Raw genomic sequence first — 19,473 nt, 5'->3', positions numbered from 1 at the left:
GGAGAAAACATTTGTTCTGCCACCCACCATGTAATTTGTCATTGAATTTTAATGAGTTAGCCTTTAGGCTGCTAGACAGAAAATAAGCTGCAGCATTCAGTATTAACCCTGTCATCTTTATTGCTGTAGAGGCTAGAAATGAAAAGTTTTTGTCAAATATGTGGTAATTGTGCTCCAAGGTCATTCGTCTGAACATGTGAAGTTCCATCTCTAAAATAATAGCATCTTGGAATCTAAATACAGCAATTCTAGGAACTAACTCCTACCCGTCCTGCAAGATCAAGAGACCTTGTAGAGCCTTCCTGATCCTTCCTCAAGGTTTAGATTCCCAGATATGTTTCTGCTGCATCCTCCAAGATACTCCCTATAGTAACAGGCCTTGCACTTAATTGTTACACTTTGCTAAGTATCTAAACCCAGCTCCAGCCACAGGGCCAGATAGAAATAAGTAATCAACAAATATTGGCTGACTCAATATTTCTATCACTGCAGCCTAATATAGTTTAGTAGGAGGATCTGCCTATGTGTCTGTTCCCCCCACAATAGGGTAAGCTCTTTGAGGGCGGGAACTATGTCTTATTTCCTTGGTACTGCACTTGTCCATAGTTTGGATGGAATACAGAACAGAAGTGATGCTGTTGAAAACTGAATTAAAATTATAGAGGATAAACATAAGATGCTATTGAGGATCATATTACAAACATGAGGCAACATTTAAAGATAAAGTGATGAATAACATACTCATAAACCCTCAACTGTGGCTTTAATGCTACAGTCTGACCTCTGTACCCTCAGACTATATAAACATAATATGAATGTTCCTGTAAATTTCATTCTATATTTTACGATTTCACTTTTTAACAGTTAATTCTTTAGTCCATCAGCAATTGATTTTATTGCATGTTGTGAGGTATAGATATAATTTTATTTTTTCTAAAAGTTTAGCCAAGTTGCCCTATCTCCAATTTTCCTTGGGTCCTATATCATGGTGGATAACTCTTCTACAGAATAATTGAATAACCTTGCTGATATAAACACATGGCCTCCAACCTCAGGTGGGCCTTCTGTACTCTAACAAACAGCAATCTTGGGGCCGGCCCCATGGCTGAGTGGTTATGTTCGTGCGCTCTGCTGCAGGTGGCCCCAGTGTTTCGTCAGTTCGAATCCTGGGCGCGGACATGGCACCGCTCATTGAGCCACGCTGAGGTGGCATCCCACATGCCACAACTAGAAGGACCCACAACTAAAATATACAACTATGTACTGGGGGGCTTTGGGGAGAAAAAGGAAAAAAATAAAAAATCTAAAAAAACAAAAACCCAGAAATCTTTTTACTTCTCCTTGGTGCATATCTTTCTCAGTCCCTGCAGCAGCTGTTCCAAACCTTCCTTGCTTCCTCAAGACCCCTACTCCATCTCATTCCCATTACTTTCATCGGTCCTCTACAGTGCAGAGCCTTGTACAACACTTCATGGGCCACTGAATTGTACACGTAAAAATGGTTAAAATAGGAAATTTAATGTTGTATATGTTTTACCACCTTAAACACACACACACACATACACACACACGCACACACAGAAGACTTCATGAGAACACAGAGGCCCTCAGGTCTAAGCTCCTTCAACACCCACTCCGCACTTACATGTACAAGTACATCCCCACCTACATAGACAAAGAAATCCTATCTCCTTCCTTTTAGTCTCTGGGAATGAAGGAGCCTTTCTTCCCATCCAGGGCCTCCACATTCACCTGTGCCCCTGAACCCACAACTCCATCACCACTTACCCTAGGATATTGCTCTGTAGCAGTTAGCCCTTCTCTAGAAAAAGTTTCTCACATCCTAAAAAAGCCTACACTTGGCCCTGCATCTTCCTCTAGTTACTGCTCATATTTTCTTCCCTTTCTTACTCACATTTTTCAAAACCATAGCTTGTACTTGTTGACTCCACTTCACCTCCCCTTCACACCTCAATCCACTGTTGAGCTTCCGTTCCTCTTTTCCTTCCCCTTCTCCCAACGTGTCCTATTTGTTCTCTTCTCACCAAGGACTCTGATCACCAAGGTGGACATTGTTCAATTCACATCTTATTTAACTTTGAAGATCCAGTTCTCTTTTTCTGCCATGTCTTCTTTCACAGCTCTTCTCCTTTTTTCAAACAGAGTTTGAATTCCCTCCAATTCTGCTCTTATTTATCTGGTCTTCTCTCTTCTCATCCACTCATATATTTTCAAGTACAACCTAAAGATGATGACAGAAAAGGCTCCTCAGCACAGTACTTCCATCTAGCTTCACATGTTTATCTATCTGAAGCCTCCCACGGGGACTTCAAATCCATCTGAACTCAGCATCTCATCACCTTCTTCCTTGATAAACAAGATGCTCCTTTTATGCTCAGTCTGAGCTGGTCCCCTATCAAATTATTCACTCAAACTAGAAATTAGAAGTTGTCACTGCCTCCATCATTGCATTCATCCCCCATATCCAATACCTGAGTCCTGCCAGTTTTACTCCTTGATAATTCTAGAATCTGTTCCCTCCCGTCCATCTTGACTCCTATTCCCAGGATGACCATCATTCTCCTGGGCCTGGCTAACAGACTCCTGCCCAGTCTGTCTGTATCTAGTAATGCCCCCTCATGTCTATCCTTTATCCAAAACGTAAATCTGACTTTATCACTTTGGGTACTGTGAGAAAGGGTGAGTAGATAACATTTAATTCTTTCCTGGGGTTCCCATCCTCTAAAGGTCAGAATTCAAGTGTGAACCCTTCATAGTCTAGCTTTTGATTTCACCTGTCTCTGTACCATTTGTTACACTTGGGGATCCAGCAGCACTGAAACGCTTATTGCATCAATCCATGCTATTGATCACTTCTAGACTTTCACAACTGACAGCCATTCTTCTTGAAACACTCCTTCCCCGCGTGCCTACCCATCCTTCCTTCGCTAACCTCACCTTTTCAGACTCCTCCACAGAGAGCCTCCCGTGCCTCCTCTGCCCACCTCTGGGCTGGGTTACATGCATAACACCCAGGGTGTAGCTAAATCCCTGCTCTTGCCATACTGTTTCCATTTTCCCCGCTACACTATGAGCTGTTTGATGGAAAGGACAGTGCTCCAAAAGTATTTATTAACTTATTGACTCAGTAAGTGAGTAGTCTAATTAAGGACTATATACCAAAGTAGTCAGAAAAGGGTATTTTTCTCTTCCTTGAATATTGAGGGGACTATTTAATTTGGAATTAGTTCCAAGAAAAATGCAAATGCTGAACAAAAATTTTCCTTTTGAATATTAGTAATTTCAAAACACCCCTGCTACTGAGGCTCTTGGAATTGTTTCTCATAGTCTTCAAATAACACATCTGAGCAGAGCAGCTCTCTTCGTCACCGCTCTGCTCAGTGAACAGTTGGGGAAACACAGCAGTCATGGACCTAATGATGACATCAATGAGAAATCATGTGCCACAGATAATAAATTTACCACTACTAAAAGCTGAAATTTTTCCAAGCTCAAATTCTTTGAAATGGTTTGAACTCTACCACGGAGTAGGAAGGAAAAAACATGTTTAATGATCATTTTTTTAAAGCAGAAAGCAAATAATATACCTCAAAACAGTTCATTGTCCTTGGACAAAATTTTATGAAACAAAAAAAAAATTAGAATTCACCTACTTTGAGGTGATAGTTTTCAAAAATGAATAGAAAGCCTCAAGAAAGTGGCTAACGCTATGGTCATTCTGAGACTTTCTTATAATGGAGAAGGGAGCTAACATTGTGTGTGTCAGGTCCATTCTGGGTACTTTACACATGTTGACTTTTCATTCTCAAGCCAAACCCATGATAGTCTCATTCCCCTTTTTTCCCTTGCAACTGAGGTTCAGAGGGCATCTACATTTCATAAGAGAATGCAAGTAAGCCTAACTCTGTCCAACTTCAAAGTCTTGCTCTTCCAGTTATAGAAACCTGAAATTATGAGCAGGCTTAAAAGAAAAAGTAAAAAATAATGAAAAGCAGATGATGGTAAGTAATACATATTAAATGGAATGGATGATTATTATCTTGTCATTTTAACTAGTAATATAGATATAAGCTAAATGATATTGTTGATCTGTGTAAACCACTTATGTAGATGTTAGTAATACAAGAATGTTTGAAATTACAGGCATACCTCAGAGATTTTGTAAGTTCAGTTCCAGACCACTGCAATAAAGGAAATCCCACAAATTTTTTGGTTTTCTAGTGCATTAAAAGTTATGTTTATACTATACTGTAGTCTATTTAGTGTGAATAGCATTGTGTCTTAAAAAATGTACATACTTTAATTAAAAAGTACTTTATTGCTAAAAAATGCTAACCATCATCTGAGGCTTCAGCAAGTCGTAATCTTTTTGCTGGTGGAGGGTCTTACCTCGATGTTCATGGCTGATGACTGATCAGAGTGGTGGCTGCTGAAGGATGGAATGGCTGTGGCAATTTTTTAAAATAAGACAACAAGGAAGTTTGCCTCATCAGTCAGCTCTTCCTTTCACAAACGATTTCTCTGTAGCATGTGATGCTGTTTGATAGCATTTTACCTACAATTCTTTCAAAATTGGACTCAAACCTCTCAAAACCTGCTGCTGCTTGGCCAACTAAGTTTATGCAATGTTCTAAATCCTTTGCTGTCACTTCAACAATCTTCACAGCATCTTCACCAGGATAGATTCTATCTCAGGAAATTACTTTCTTTCCTCATCCATAAGAAGCAACTCCTCATCCATTAAAGTTTTATCATGAGGTTGCAGCAGTCTAGTCACATGTTAAAGCTCCCCTTCTAATTCCAGTTCCCTTGCTATTTCTACCACATCTGCAGTAACTTTTTCCACTAAAGTCTTGAATCCCTCAAAATCATCCATGAGGGTTGGAATTAACTTCTTCCAAACTCCTATTAATGTGATATTTTGGCCTTTTCCCATGAATCATGAATGTTCTTAATGGCATCTAGAATGGTGAATCCTTTCCAGAAGGTTTTCAATTTACCTTGCCCAGATCCATCAAAGGAATCACTATTTGTGGCAGCTATAGCCTTACAAAATGTATTTCTTAAATAACAAGAGTCGGAAGTCAAAATTACTCCTTGATCTACCAGCTGCAGCATGGATGTTGTGTTCACAGGCATAGAATCAACATTCATCTCATTGTACATCTCAATGTACACAGGTAGAGTAGATTTAGCATCATTCTTAAGGGTCCTAGGATTTTTTGGAATGGTAAATGAGCATTGGCTTCAAGTTAAAGTCACCAGCTGCATTAGTCCCTAACAAGAGAGTCAGCCTGTCCTTTGAAGATTTGAAGCCAGGCATTGACTTCTCCTCTCTATCTATGAAAGTCCTAGATGTCATCTTCTTCCAATAGAAGGCTGTTTCATCTACATTGAAAATCTGTTGTTTAGTGTAGCCACCTTCATGAATTATCTTAGCTAGATCTTCTGGATAACTTGCTGCAGCCTCTGCATCAGCACTTGCTGACCTTGCACTCTTGTTATAGAGATGGCTTCTTTCCTTAAACCTCATGAACCAACCTCTGAAAGCTTCAAACTTTTCTTCTGCAGCTTCCTCACCTCTCTCAGCCTTCAGAGAATTGAAGAGAGTTAGGGCCTTGCTCTGGATTAAGCTTTGACTTAAGGGAATCTTGTGGCTGGTTTGACCTTATATCTAGACCACTAAAACTTTCTTCATATCTCAGTAAGGTTGTTTTGCTTTCTTACCATACATGTGTTCACTGGGGTAGCACTTTTAATCTCCTTCAAGAACTTTTCCTTTGCATTCACAACTTGGCTAACTGTTTGGTGCAAGAGGCCTAGCTTTCAGCCTATCTTGGCTTTCCACATGCCTTCTTCACTGAGCTTAATCATTTCTAGCTTTTGATTTAAAGTGAGAGATGTGCGACACTTCCTTTCACTTGAACATTTAGAGGCCATTGTAGGGTTAATAATTGGTCTAATTTTAATATTGCTGTGTCTCAGGGAATAGGGAGGCCTGAAGAGAGGGAGAGAAATGGGGAACAGCTGGTTGGTGGAGCAGTCAGAACACACACAACATTTATTGATTAAGTTTACCATCTTATATGGGTGCAGTTCTTGGCGCTCCAAAACAATTACAATAGTAACATCAAAGATCATGATCACAGATCACCATAACAAATATAATAATGAAAAAGTTTGCAATATTGTGAGAATTACCAAAATATGACATAGAGACACTAAATGAGCAAAAGTATCCTCTTGGAAAAATGGCACTGATAGACTTGCTCGACACAGGGTTGCCACAAACCTATGATTTGTAGAAAACACAATATCCATGGAGTGCAATAAAATGAGGTATGCCTGTACCATCATCAGGACGTGTTCATTGCTTTACAAAATTGAATAGACGATAGTGAAATAAAAACAATCCGAACACCTGTAACATGCCTTGTCCTTGTTTTTCTGTGCTCTTGCTAGTATATAAACTCTATTTGCCTACGCCTAAAATTTTAGCTCATCTGTTTACTGTTAGTTTGCAGTCCATGCTTGGATTTTGTTGCCATAAACCCTTTTGTTAGGTCTGATAGCTGCTCTCTCGGTAACCCTGGTCCCCTGAAACAAGCTCTAAGAGCTACAGTTCTGACATCTGAAATGCTGAGAAATTATAGATGATAGGCCAGTGAATTGAAGGTGGCTCTTTCTTACACACTTCAGCCGTCAGTATCTTTCATAAATTACACAGAGAGTAATTCGCAGTTAAGGGCCACATTCTGAAATGAACTGAATTTTTCCCCACCTGGCCATCAAGTGATAGCCTCTTAAGTTTTCTTTTTAAGAATAACAGCGCTGTCTCCTTTAGCTAGCTTTTCTTTCAAAAGCAGTTGCATCTTATCCTTTTGCTTTAAGTGCTGCATCTTGAGATGAGGAATATTCATTCATTCAGCAAGAAACGTTTACACGCATCCTGCATTTCTCCCTTATGGCACCCCCTACAATCAAATTATCAAGCATATGTTAGGCTGTTTCTGTCCTGTCTCTTCTGAAAGAATATAAGAAAGGCAGGAATTATGTCTTTCTTGTTCACTCCTGAATCCCCAGGCTAAGCTGTGGTGCCTGGCGCGTAGTTGGCAGTTGAATCATTACTTAATGGATAAATGAGCACCAACTATCTATGTGGCATTGCAACAGTGACAACTGCGGGAGCTCTGTACTGACCTGACTACACCTGCAGCTTCCAGAGAGCCTCCTCCCTCACCACTTAGCTGAAGAAGAGGCTGGGGGAGGAGGCTAAGGGGAAGAGAGTACAAAGACAGTTTCCAGGTAAGGCACCTAAAAGGCCAAAGTAGGAATGGATGCTGATAATCTCAAAAATTGCAGAACTTTGCTACTTAATGCTCATGGAAGTCCCTCCAATGTGCCAGACACTGACAGCCTTAAAAATAGAAAGCTGTCAAGATTTATGGATGTTTTGAGGAAAACAACTCCAAGAAAAAAAGCACGCGTTTATGTACCAATATATTTTTAAATAGTGGCTGTCATTAACTTGTGCTAGTTTAACAAATGGTTTTGGCAGCATTTCATTATGGAATAAAATAGGCAATTTTCTACACACCACCTAACTAATGCCAATTACAGGCACACCTTACACCTTTCTGAATAAACAGAAAGCCCTGTTTATTCAAGTCAGTGAATATTTCTTTGGTTCTGTAATCCTGGTTTTAGGCAGAAATTTTTTCAATTTAAGAGCCCTAACTACTAAAATTCTAGTTGACTATTGCCATTTCTGCCATTTTACAATTAATTTTGACTTTTATAAAAATAAAATGCTTGTTCATTGTACCTAATTCCAGGGTTTTCTCAATTTAATGAAATGATTTAGGTACATGTACATAATCCATATACATAGTACTAAAATGCTTATAATAAATACACTCCTTCTTTCCTTCTCCCCTGCCCCAAAGTTCTGTTCTACAAGAGCAATCACTTTTTAGCTCATTTGTTCCTTCTGGAACTTAACCCAATGTTTTACACAATAAACACTCTCTCTGGAGCTCCCATTTGTCCTGCTCCTATCTGAATCAAGAATTCTCTAGACCCCTGCATGGCCACATTCCCAATACTTTCCTTTAACACAGTCTTGGGAATCTCCTTTGCCTGTCACTTTTGTTGGGTTTCTTGTTTCTTGGATGGTATTCCTTTCTCTTTCCTTGATTTATCCCCTTGTCTTGCTAGATTATATTCTCCAGTTGCTTCCTAGGAAAAAGCGCTTTGAGGTTCATTTTTTATAGGACGTGCATGCCTGAAAACATCTTTTGCCTACTTTCCCACTTGATTACTTGGCTAGGTATAGAATTCTGGGTTGAAAGTCACCTTCTGTCAGACATGGAAGTCATTGCCCCATTGTCTTCTAGAGTCTAGTACTGCTGTCAAGAAGTATGATGCCTTGTTGGTTCCTGATCCTTTGTATATAAACTAATTTTCCCCTGGAAGGCTTTGGAATTGTCTCTTCATTCCAGCCTAATGAAGTTTCACAGTGATATGCCTTGATGTAGGTTTCTTTTTAATTTGCTTTGATGGAGCCTTCAATCTGGAAATTCCCTTCTGAGAAATTTTCTTGTATAATTGATTTCCTTACTGATGTTTTCTCTGATCTCTTTTTAGATCTCTTATTAGTCAGATGTTAGTCTAATTTAATCTTGATTTCTTATTTTCAAATTTTTTTTCTTTCTTTTTTTCTATCTCTTGAACTTTTAGTTCTACTTATGGGAGATTAACGCAGCGATATCGTATGGGATTTATATCCTATAGTGAATCTCTATTATGATGATTTTTATCTAACAATATAATATGGATTTTAATAGATGTATTTTGCTACACTATTTCAATGTATTTCATTTATTTATCTAATAGAAAACATTTATTAATAGAGTGGTCTGATTTGCTCAAGACAGCTTTAGTTTAGTCTATTGTGCAGGTGACCCATTCAGTTAGCTTTCTGTTTCACTCTTAAAAGTGTCCTGTTTGGGGTGATAAATTATATGGTCACACTATTGACTGAGCACTTGTATTTACCAAGTGTTGTTTGAGACACTGTATATGCAATAACACATCTACACAACAACCCAGTAGAGTAGATTCTTTTACCAACGTCTTACAGATTGGGAAACTGAGGCATAGACAGTTTAAATAACTTGTCCAGGGTCACAGCTACCAGGTAGTGGGGCTGGGGCTTGAACTCAGCAAATCTGTCTTCAGAGCCCTTGTGCTGAATCACTGTATAGATACCGCTTCATAACTGCCTATAATCCCCTATTTGAGCCGTTATGTTATTTCTGACTGTATTACTGCAAACACTGTTAGACTTTCTTTTAGCTAAACCTTTGTATGTCTCCTTTATTATATCCTTGGGAAGGATACACTCCTAGAGAACCAGCTTTCTTGATTTTCAATTCAGCCCTCTTTCAAAATGCCATGCTGTCCACCTCTTGAGGATGGGTGCTGACTAACAAGTCCTATGATTAGGAAAACACAGACAACAAGAAAGCAGCTTGGGAGAGCCAACACTCGGAAAAGAGCTGTGTGTCTGTGACTCTGAAGTAAATGAAAAGTTAGGGGATGTTGGAGTTAATTCTGATCCTTTAAAACTCATGTTGCTCTTCTCTTCATGGCTGACATCCAGTTTCACAGTCCTTACCTTGGAATTTGTAGCCTCCTTGACACCAACCTTCCCTCCCCCCGCCATCTACTTACAATGGCTGTCCACAGGAACTTGAATATTCCTTAAGACATTGTTTCTAAGACAGATCTATAAATTGTCCAATAAGTGGCAAATATCAAGGGCCCTGGTTGACAGACAACTTTGTCATGACATTAGGTTAGAAGCATGTCAGTAGCTCCTTTCTTGAATGATGTTTGCCTGTAAGTAATTCTGTTGATTTCATCATCTCAGCAAGTCTCTCATTTGTATGGATAAAAAATTCACCCGAGTAGGCAGCCAGAGATTTTCCTAAAATGTTCCTTCTAAACTCAGCTTAAATTTCATCTCTCTCAGGAAGTGCTCATTTCTTGAACTCCTCCAGCTTCTCTGACCTGAACTCTACCAATTTGTGCCATTATGAGTACAAGAAGAAGTGGGATTTGTCTTTTATACCTGATTCAGCAAATATGTATCAAGTGCCCATGTATGCCAAGCACTGTGTTAAATGTGTGGAAGCAAAAAAGAAAACAAGATACCTCCATGCCCCACAATCTTCAGTAAAGCCGTGTAGCTTCTCAGAATTCACTTGCTTAAAACAAAAATCCCTGCCAATTCACTGTTTGCAGTACATTCTCTTATGACCTCTTTTAATTTGACTGTAAACTGTTCCTCCCTTTCCTATCTCTGCTTTTTATTCTTCTTGTTGAAATTAGAAATACTGTATGTTTGTTTTGGAAAACATCCAATTGCAAACAGGAGAAACCGTATGAAAATGAGTTAGTCATTGGATCACATACCTAGAAAAGCTTATTTAAAACAAGAGAATGTTTCCTTTAATTCAGAAGGAAAAAAGAAAAGGGTTAACCCACACCCAGTTACCGCAATCATTCTCCATCCATGCCTATTGTATTGAAATCTTCTGTTTACATCTCTCTCCTGAGAGTCTGTGAGCTGCTTGAGAGTAAGGCCCCTGCTTAGTAATTTTTAAGTTCTAGCATCTGGCACAGGGCAGGTCTTCATTTCATGTTTGTTGAAGTATATCTTTATTGGTTTTAAGATGCAATAAATTGTACAACACACCATTGATTTAATATCAGCTTTTCATGGGAGGGAAAAAAGACAGCACATTTGTAGACTACATTTGTAAACAACTATTATAAAACACATCCTGATTTCGAGAAAGTCAAAATTTAAAAAGTATGCCTCAGAATGGAGGAAATCCTGTAATTGTCCTCTACTGGACTTCCGGTCTCAAAAACAGGGTAGACTCCTGCCTCCACTGTGTCAGCAGACAAAAATTCTTGAGCACTGGTTGTATTGATTCAAATCATTCTACTCTTCCTACAGTGCTTTTTCTGAGACCACAGGCAGTTTACAAATATTTGTCTGTTATTGTTTTCTTTAATTTCCATTTCCTTATATTAAACCCTCCTCTTCAAAATTCTTCCCTGCCTTTTATAGCGGTCTGTTGTCTTAAAGGCTCTACCTCTAAGACTCCTTTGCTCCTTCAGTGGCTCTCATTCATCCTGTCCTCAGTGTGGGCATCCCCCCCAAGGCTCAGTCCCCTTCTTTTCCCAGTCTTTGTTAGTGCTTCTCCACCCTGGCTGCATGTCGGAATCACTTGGAGAGCCTTTAAAAATGTCCAAGCCCAGATCCCAACCCAGATCAATGGAATCAGTCAACTTGGACTGAAATGTTAGCTCTGTGACCCTTGGTCATGTAATTTAGCCTCTGAAATAAAATTTCTTCACCTGTAAAATTAAGATAATGTTAAAATCTCCTCCATAGATTGTTGAATACATTCGTACTCCCCATCATTACAGCAAATCTCATCTTCTCTTCTCCCCATTTATTTAATGCCTATGTTTCTTTGAAAGCTCAACTCAAATCCTCCCTCCTTCTCACAGCCCTTTACAATCAAAATTTATTTTAGATTGTTTGCAAAGCACACTGAAAACTCAAGATAGACCTGCTGAAAGTGAAAGTCTCCTACCCAGCTTCCTCCAGCTGTTCTCGTCACCTTTCAATTCTTTCTCCACACAACACTGCAACATTCCAGAGTGATCATTAAAAAAAATATTCTAATCTTGTTGCTTCCTATTTTAAACCTTCCAATCAATTCTCCCTGTTCTTAAGTTAAAGTCCAAATTCTTTAACCCGGCCACAAGGTTCTACAAAATCTGACCCTCATCTTGCTTCCCTCTCATTGCTTTCTAGAGTGCAGCTGGCCTGGTCCTTACTGGATATGCTCTTCCCCTCCTCTGGGCCTTGCTCATGCCATTCCCTCTGCCAGAAATGGTCTTATACTTGCCTTTTCAAAGTCAGCTTAATAATTACTTCTTTGGTGAACACTTCTCTGACCCTCACTCCAAGTTAGATGCCCCTAGTAAAACCTTCTCTTTACATCCCATAAACACCCTTTGTAATGAAATGTTTTATCATGAACTGGATGGATTAGGGCAGGATATTAACTTTTTAATATACCTCTATGTTGTTTGATTTGTTGCTACAAGTATGAACTATATTTGTCATTTAAAAAGATTATTAACAAGGCTGAAAAACAGTATACTGTTTTTTAAAAGTTGTACAGTTGCCTAACGTCTCTCTCCTCTCCTAAAATACAAATTTCAGGAAGGGCATGTGCTTGGCCTGTCTTGTTCACCACTGTGACCCCAGAATCAACACTGCTTCGAACACAGGAGGGACTAGATTTATTGAGCCAATGCTGTTGACGGAGGAGGTCAGAACTTGAAAACAGATTGGGAGGCGAAGCACTAACCTTGCCCAAGAAGGACACGAGGCTCAGTACCACCTAGAAAAGGCAAGGGAGTGGAGAACACCTGGGCCTGTCTGAGTCAGCATCCTATTTAAGAACATCCTCTCAGCCCAAGAGTGGGGCAGGAAGGTTTTTAAGCAGTAGACGTGCTTAGAGTCTCAAGACTGAGGTAGCATTCAGGTTATTGGCATCAGATTAGTTAAAAATAGGACCTGGGCCAGAGGCTACAGGCAAATTTAGGGGGGCATCATTATACTGTAAAAAATTTTTAAACTTTTCTAGTTAAAATTTTCTAATTATAATTGTGTTCTTTATGAATTTGGCACTCAACACATGCAGATTGTTTTTGTAATTTATGTACATATATCTCTCCAACTGAATCCATAATTCCCTAAATACAAGGTGTTTTTCATAAATGTTTGACCTCATGGCCTGGTATAATCCACATCATATTTCCTAGAAATGAATACAGCCAACATTCTTTCACCCAAGGAAAATGTTCAAAGCTTCAATATTTCTCAGATACTTTCTAACAAGTTTTTAATATTTAAATAAATGCAGCAAATTTTCACACATATCGCCAATGCTTGTTGAAGTTTCTTTGATTTTCAATGGCCTTTAATGGGGTTTTTTTTTTTGCTTGGAAATATTTGATAGGGCATTTGTAAATAGATGCCTGCAATGTATCTGAACAAAGTAGAATATTTTAATGAGAACATGTGCTTTGCATGCAATATATTCTAACCATTTCTCCATGTTTTTAAACATAGGATATGCTTTATAAGTTAAAAGAACTGCCCAGTGAGAACTTTTGTTGTCCTGGCATTGTTGTAGTAACTAATAAGCTTTTAATATCGGATCTGAGGGCTTGTCTCTTTTTGGCGCAGCTTATGTTGTGGTGGTATATCAGAGAGAGACTAAAATTCGTTAATTTTGCACATGGTAATAGCTGTGTCCTTCAACAATTAAAAATGAGATGAAATAGGCTCCAGAAATCCTCACTTCCAAAAATTGAAGGATAACAAAGTCATTATTGAATCTGCAGTCTTGTAAGAGCAATGCTGATCAATCCCTTCCCTCTTAGGCATCTGAATTATGTGTTATATCTAGACGACAAGCCTAGGTTTTGCTCTTTTCCTATACTTTAACATACTTTGAGCTAGACGTGTTTAATTTAGGTTAGAGGCTGCCTCATGATAGCGTGAATTCAGGTCATTGTGTGACTTCGGTAGGATTACGTTTATTAACCAAGATTGCCCATTATGATGGTTTCTAGGCCAACGGCATGAAATGAGTTTTTTTTGGACAAAAAAATTATATTGTTGTTTTTCCACAGAGAGAATTATTTACGTAGTTAAAGCTACTCTACACATCCAGTTGCTATTCTTAGTAGCTACAGGCGGTTTCTCTTTTTCTCCACTATATTCTGACAGTTGTTTACTCTATCTTTGCTTTGTCTCTTTCCTCCCTTTAATTAACACCTAAAACATAGTGAAAACTTTATGTTTTTATTAAGAATAAAAATTCACAATTTTACAAAGAAATCTACATGAAATAAAAAGAAGTGGTAATATACTTAAAAGTTACAAAAATTAACCGATATTAATTTAGGAAGGAAACACTAATTAATTAATTAAAAATGTATTAGCAGGTGCTTACCATGGGTTTTGGTGTCTGTGGCTTATTTCATCAATAGCAGCTTCACTTACTTCTCCATACTGTAAAAGGAAGAAAATTAATGTACTCTAATTCCAGGGTAAATTGGCATCAAGATGTCTAACAGTCCACATTCGTAATCAAAAAGGAAGTCAGATTGGGAAATGAAACAGGAAATGCTAAATTCAGTTAAAAGAAGATAGTCTTCTGATTCTTGAACTGAGAGGAAAAAGTACAAGACTAAGATAAATGTGATCCTATGGGCTTTACTTTCCCTTTCTGTGGAAGGACGGGGATTAGGTAGCAAGAAAAGTATAGTCCGCGACCTCAGAACTCTTTTCTATCTTTATGATTCTGTGTCTAAATAAGAAGGCATTCTAAACTACCACTTATCATTTAGACTCAAACATTTTAGTTCTTCCCACTTCACCTAATCCCCACAGAATTAGAAATGTGGTGGTAATGACGTAGGAAAGAGCTGGATTGTAGACAGCCTGTGGTAAAGTGTAGCTCTGAATACTCCTTTCAGGAAGCATAATTTAGAATATTCATAAATATTTGGTAGCTTAGAACCAGTTCCCACATAAAAAAAGTAATCCCCACACCTTCTCATGTACACTGACATAGTCTGTTATCACTGAATAAATGACCTCCATATACTGGCTCCTTTTCCCCAAGAAGTAGCCAATGGATGGTACATCTTATACATAAGCGTGGAAATAGAGGTGTCAAATTTATGTTGAATTTTTCCATACTAGGATTGGGAAACAATGATATGGACTATCAAAAGTATTTCACTTCAGTTTTGAATGCATTTTTTACTTACATTGATGTGGGATGCTCTATATTCATAACATCTCAAAAGGTAGCGGTCATACTACAATTTCAACATCACAGGAATTACCCACTATTTTTTTTTTCTCTTCCCTTTTTTCTTCCTTTTCCCTCAGGCTTTCGTTTAGCATGACTTTCCTGATCACGTGCGTCAGTTATTTGTGTTGGGAAAGCAGCTCTATTTACTTAAGTCATCGTCTCAGTGATGAAGACCTGAAACCTTGATCACTTCCAGCTTTTTAATGTCCATTTGTAAAATAAATAAAGGAAGGGACAGTATAAACAAGATTTAAATGCACGTATGACCCACTATTCCATAGAAAATTTGAAAAGTGAGCATCTGTATGCAGTCATGCATTGCAAACATTTCAGGCAACAATGGACTTATACCAGCATATAACATGGTGGCCCCATAGATTAGGACCATACAGCCTAGGTGTGTAGTACGCTATACATCTAGGTTTGTGTCAGTACACTTTATGATGTTTGCACAAGGATGAAATTGCCTAACGATGCATTTCTCACAATGCATCCCCATTGTTAAGCGACTCATGACTGTGTAATGGTAAGATCATGGTATAACTTTATTTCTCAGTTGATTTCTGACATGTGATTCCCTGAAAATTGACCTTATCAATTGACTTATAAATTATTTTGTTATCAGCTTTTGTACAAATTTTCTAGGACTTGGACAATCTTCTTTGATTTTCATTCCCATTTTTAATAATCAAAAATTGCATCATCCTAACTGGAAAGATGTTTCTTTTTCTTTTCTTTTCTTTTCTTTTTTTTGTGAGGAAGATTGGCCCTGAGCTAACATCTGTTGCCAATCTTCCTCTATTTTATGTGGGATGCAGCCACAGTGTGGCTTGATGAGTGGTGACAGATCCATGCTTGGGATCCAAAGCCATGAACACTGGGCTGCCAAAGCAGAGCACATGAACTTAATCACTACTCCACTGGGCTGGCCCCTGAAAAGACTTTTCTTCGAAACAAACAACAGATTCTTTTGTGCTCCTCATTTCCCCTATAGCTATCAGTGTATAATGCTATAAAAAATTTATCTAAAATAAGCTGGCCTTTCTCCATCTTAATTTGTTAATGAAATCCATCATGATTTATTTGGACAGATATGTTCACTGTGGTGTTAAATCTAATGAAATTCAGAATCAAAAAGATCATTTTTTTTTACTGATCAGTTGGTCAGTTTTGAATCAGATGAAAGACTGATTCAAAAACTAATTGAAGGGGCTAGCCCCATGGCCTAGTGGTTAAGTTCAGCATGCTCTGCTTTGGCTGCCTGGGTTCGGTTCTCTGATGCAGACCTACATCACTCGTTGGTGGCCATGCTGTGGTGGCGACTCGTGTGCAAAATAAAGGAAGATTGGCCCAGACGTTAGCTCAGGGCAAATCTTCCTCAGCAAAAAAACCCCAAAAAACAAAAACAAATAATTCAACATCATCATGGAAACAGGTAACAACTGATTAGTATATTCTCTATTTTAAGGAAGTCAGTGAGACTCTTTTACAGTTAATTTGAATGTTTTAAACTAGCAAAAATAATCATAACTCAAAATTAGATATTTCCTGGGGCCGGCCCCGTGGCCGAGTGCTTAAGTTCGCACACTTCGCTGCAGGCAGCCCAGTGTTTTGTTGGTTTGAATCCTGGGCGCGGACATGGCACTGCTCATCAAACCACACTGAGGCAGCATCCCACATGCCACAACTAGAAGGACCCACAACGAAGAATACACAACTATGTACCGGGGGGCTTTGGGGAGAAAAAGGAAAAAAATAAAATCTTTAAAAAAAAATTAGATATTTCCTATTAAGCAATCTTTAAATAAGTCTAGACATTAACAAAATGGAAGTACCTGCCAACCACATTCAGATACTGTGAATTAGATACAATTTCTGAAATGAGTTAAAAACTGATGAATTTGAGTTAAATTAATCACAGATATTTGGGGTTCATTCTAGTAAACAATTAAAATGGTTGCTTAGGGGCTGACCCAGTGGCGTAGCGGTTAAGTGTGCACATTCCCCTTTAGCAGCCCGGGGTTCGCTGGTTTGGATCCTGGGTGCAGACATGGCACCACTTGGCAGGCCATGTTGTGGTAGGTGTCCTACATAGAAAGTAGAGGAAGACGGGCATGGATGTTAGCTCAGGGCCAGCCTTCCTCAGCAATAAAAAAGAGGAGGATTGGCAGCAGTTAGCTCAGGGCTAACCTTCCTCAAAAAAATAAAATAAAATAAAATCGTTGCTTAATATTTTTGCTTTTAATATGAAATCACTTCTGGTCTAGTCCTGACACACTTAGGAAATCTTCTTTTTGGGATTGATCACAGGAATCCTCTTTCTTTGTTGCTATACTTGACTCAAGATGCTTCTCTTAAGATATCTATCCTTGAGTTTCCTTACTAGAAAGAAGCATTTTCCATCTCTATAGCTATGAGGTCTTTCTCACCAGGAGAATGCATACAATGGCAATGCATTTCAAGAATGCATGGACACCCGGGTTTCCCTTCTCTACCCTCCTCCTTGGTAATGGAGAGCTCTTAGTACCAAACATTTGAGTGGAAAATCCCCTAAGGCTACCTTTTCTTATGCTAATGAACTTTTCTTTCCATGCCTCAATTTGCAAAATATTACTGTTAACCCCTTAGGTGTCTTTCTTCCCACAGCCAGTGAGAAGCATTCCCACTGTTGTAGCTGGATCACTAAATTGCATAATGTTGCCTATTCTAGACTGGAACTATTGAAGGGAGAAAGGGGGCATAAAGGCCTTTGTGTGAATGCAGCATTTGAAGTATTCATTTTATATTCAGAGCATGAGTGGAAACAAAACAATTCTTTCTGAAAGATGTCAGTGTTTAAGGCGTGGATTCTGTGATGAATTTTTCTTGTTAAAAAGCAAAAAACGAACAATGCAGAGGCACATACTTCATTTTATGCTACATTATATATGGGCTTGAATACCAACATAAATTGTATCCTGTCGTCTTTTTTTTTTAATTGCAGTGTTTTTAGATAATTTGAATTAGTACACCAACTTTCAGCAAATAGACTAAACATCGGGTTTTGGGAGTTTGTTGACTATGACCCCAGTACTTTTGTTTTCCGTGGAGTGTCCAAATAATGAGCAACGTATTCCATTATGTTTCTAATGTGCTTATAGTAATATAATTAAAAAATCCAGATAGGCAAGAAAATCTAGTATATATAGACATTAGTAATAATAGATCCCATTTATTGGGACTTAAACTAGATACTATACTAAGTTCTTTACATGCATATCTCACTTAATCCATTTAATAACCCTCTAAGGTATTATCGTTATCTCTGTGGTAGCAGAATTCTAAGATGACCCCCAAGATTCTCACTGCTTGGTGTGCATACCTTCTCCCAGATATTTGCCCAAATACTAATCTAGGTACTGCTGTGAAGGGATTTTGCAGTTCTAATTAAGATCCCAAACCAACTGACTTTAATAAAGGGAGATTATCCTCAGTGGACCTAACTTAACCAGGTGAGCTCTTAAAAAGATCTGGGCTCTTCCTGGCAAAGGGGATTTGAAGCATGAGAGGGATTTGACGTGAAGGAGATTCTCTGTTGCTGGCTTTAAACATGGAGAGGACCATGTGGTGAGGAATGTGGGCACCTTCTAGATGCTGAGAATGGCCCCTGGCTAACAGCCAGCAAAGAAATGGGACCTCAATCTTACAACCACAAGGAACTGAAATCTGTCACAACCACATGAACTTGGAAGAGACCCTAAGCCTGAGATGAGATCACAGCCACAGCTGACACTTTGTTTTAAGCCTTGTGAGACCTGAACAGAGAACCCAGCCATGCCTTCCCAGGACTTCGGACCTACAGAATTGTGAGCAAATAAACGAGTGTTGCTTTAAGCTGCTAAATTTGTGGTAATTTGCTATGACCAACAGAACGCTAATAGAGTCTCTTTTTATAGATGGGAAAACTGAGATGTTACAAAAAATAGTAGGCAGCCTAGCATACAAAGAGAGAAAAGGAGGAAAATGAAAATTCTTCAACTGGCTACTTTTGCTTGTAAGTCACTTTCAATTTTTCATTAAGGCCGCAAGCATAGATTTGCCCTGAAAAGCATCATGAGTACCAGTTGCCTCATTTATTCTCAGTGAGAAGGCAAATATCTGTTATTTTCTCCCTGTACTTCTCCAGGGAAATAAATGTTTTCCTTAGTCATTCTATAATTCAAGATACACTAGGATTTCTTTGAAAGCAAGACTAGAACTTATTCTGTTGGGAATTGTTAGGATGTGTGATGAGTAACCAATCATCCTGCTATCAGCCCTTTATCCAGAGTTGTTGACAATCCCTACCAGGGTCTGAAATCTGAGCAGATTCAACTATTCAAGCTACAGAAAAGCTACACAAGAGCTTCCCAAGTCTCCATTCGCGCTCAGTGCACAGTTTCTGAAATATCGTCAAGCGCCTGTTTTGCAACTGTTCTCACCCTTG

General features: G+C 38.7%; 1 protein-coding gene across 1 annotated transcript in view; it reads right to left on the bottom strand.

Annotated features, from left to right (window-relative positions):
- The window catches only part of SPMIP2 (sperm microtubule inner protein 2), a 105,136-nt gene that overhangs the window by 40,355 nt on the left and 45,308 nt on the right, over nucleotides 1-19,473 (bottom strand). Inside the window, exon 3 of the mRNA XM_005607794.4 lies at nucleotides 14,139-14,197. Coding sequence (XP_005607851.1) covers nucleotides 14,139-14,197 — 59 coding nt within the window. The remainder of the gene's footprint in view (nucleotides 1-14,138; nucleotides 14,198-19,473) is intronic.

Source organism: Equus caballus, chromosome 2 (genome assembly GCF_041296265.1).
Source record: "Equus caballus isolate H_3958 breed thoroughbred chromosome 2, TB-T2T, whole genome shotgun sequence".
Classification (NCBI taxonomy): Eukaryota; Metazoa; Chordata; class Mammalia; order Perissodactyla; family Equidae; genus Equus; species Equus caballus.
This window is presented reverse-complemented; position numbering and strand designations above follow the sequence as displayed.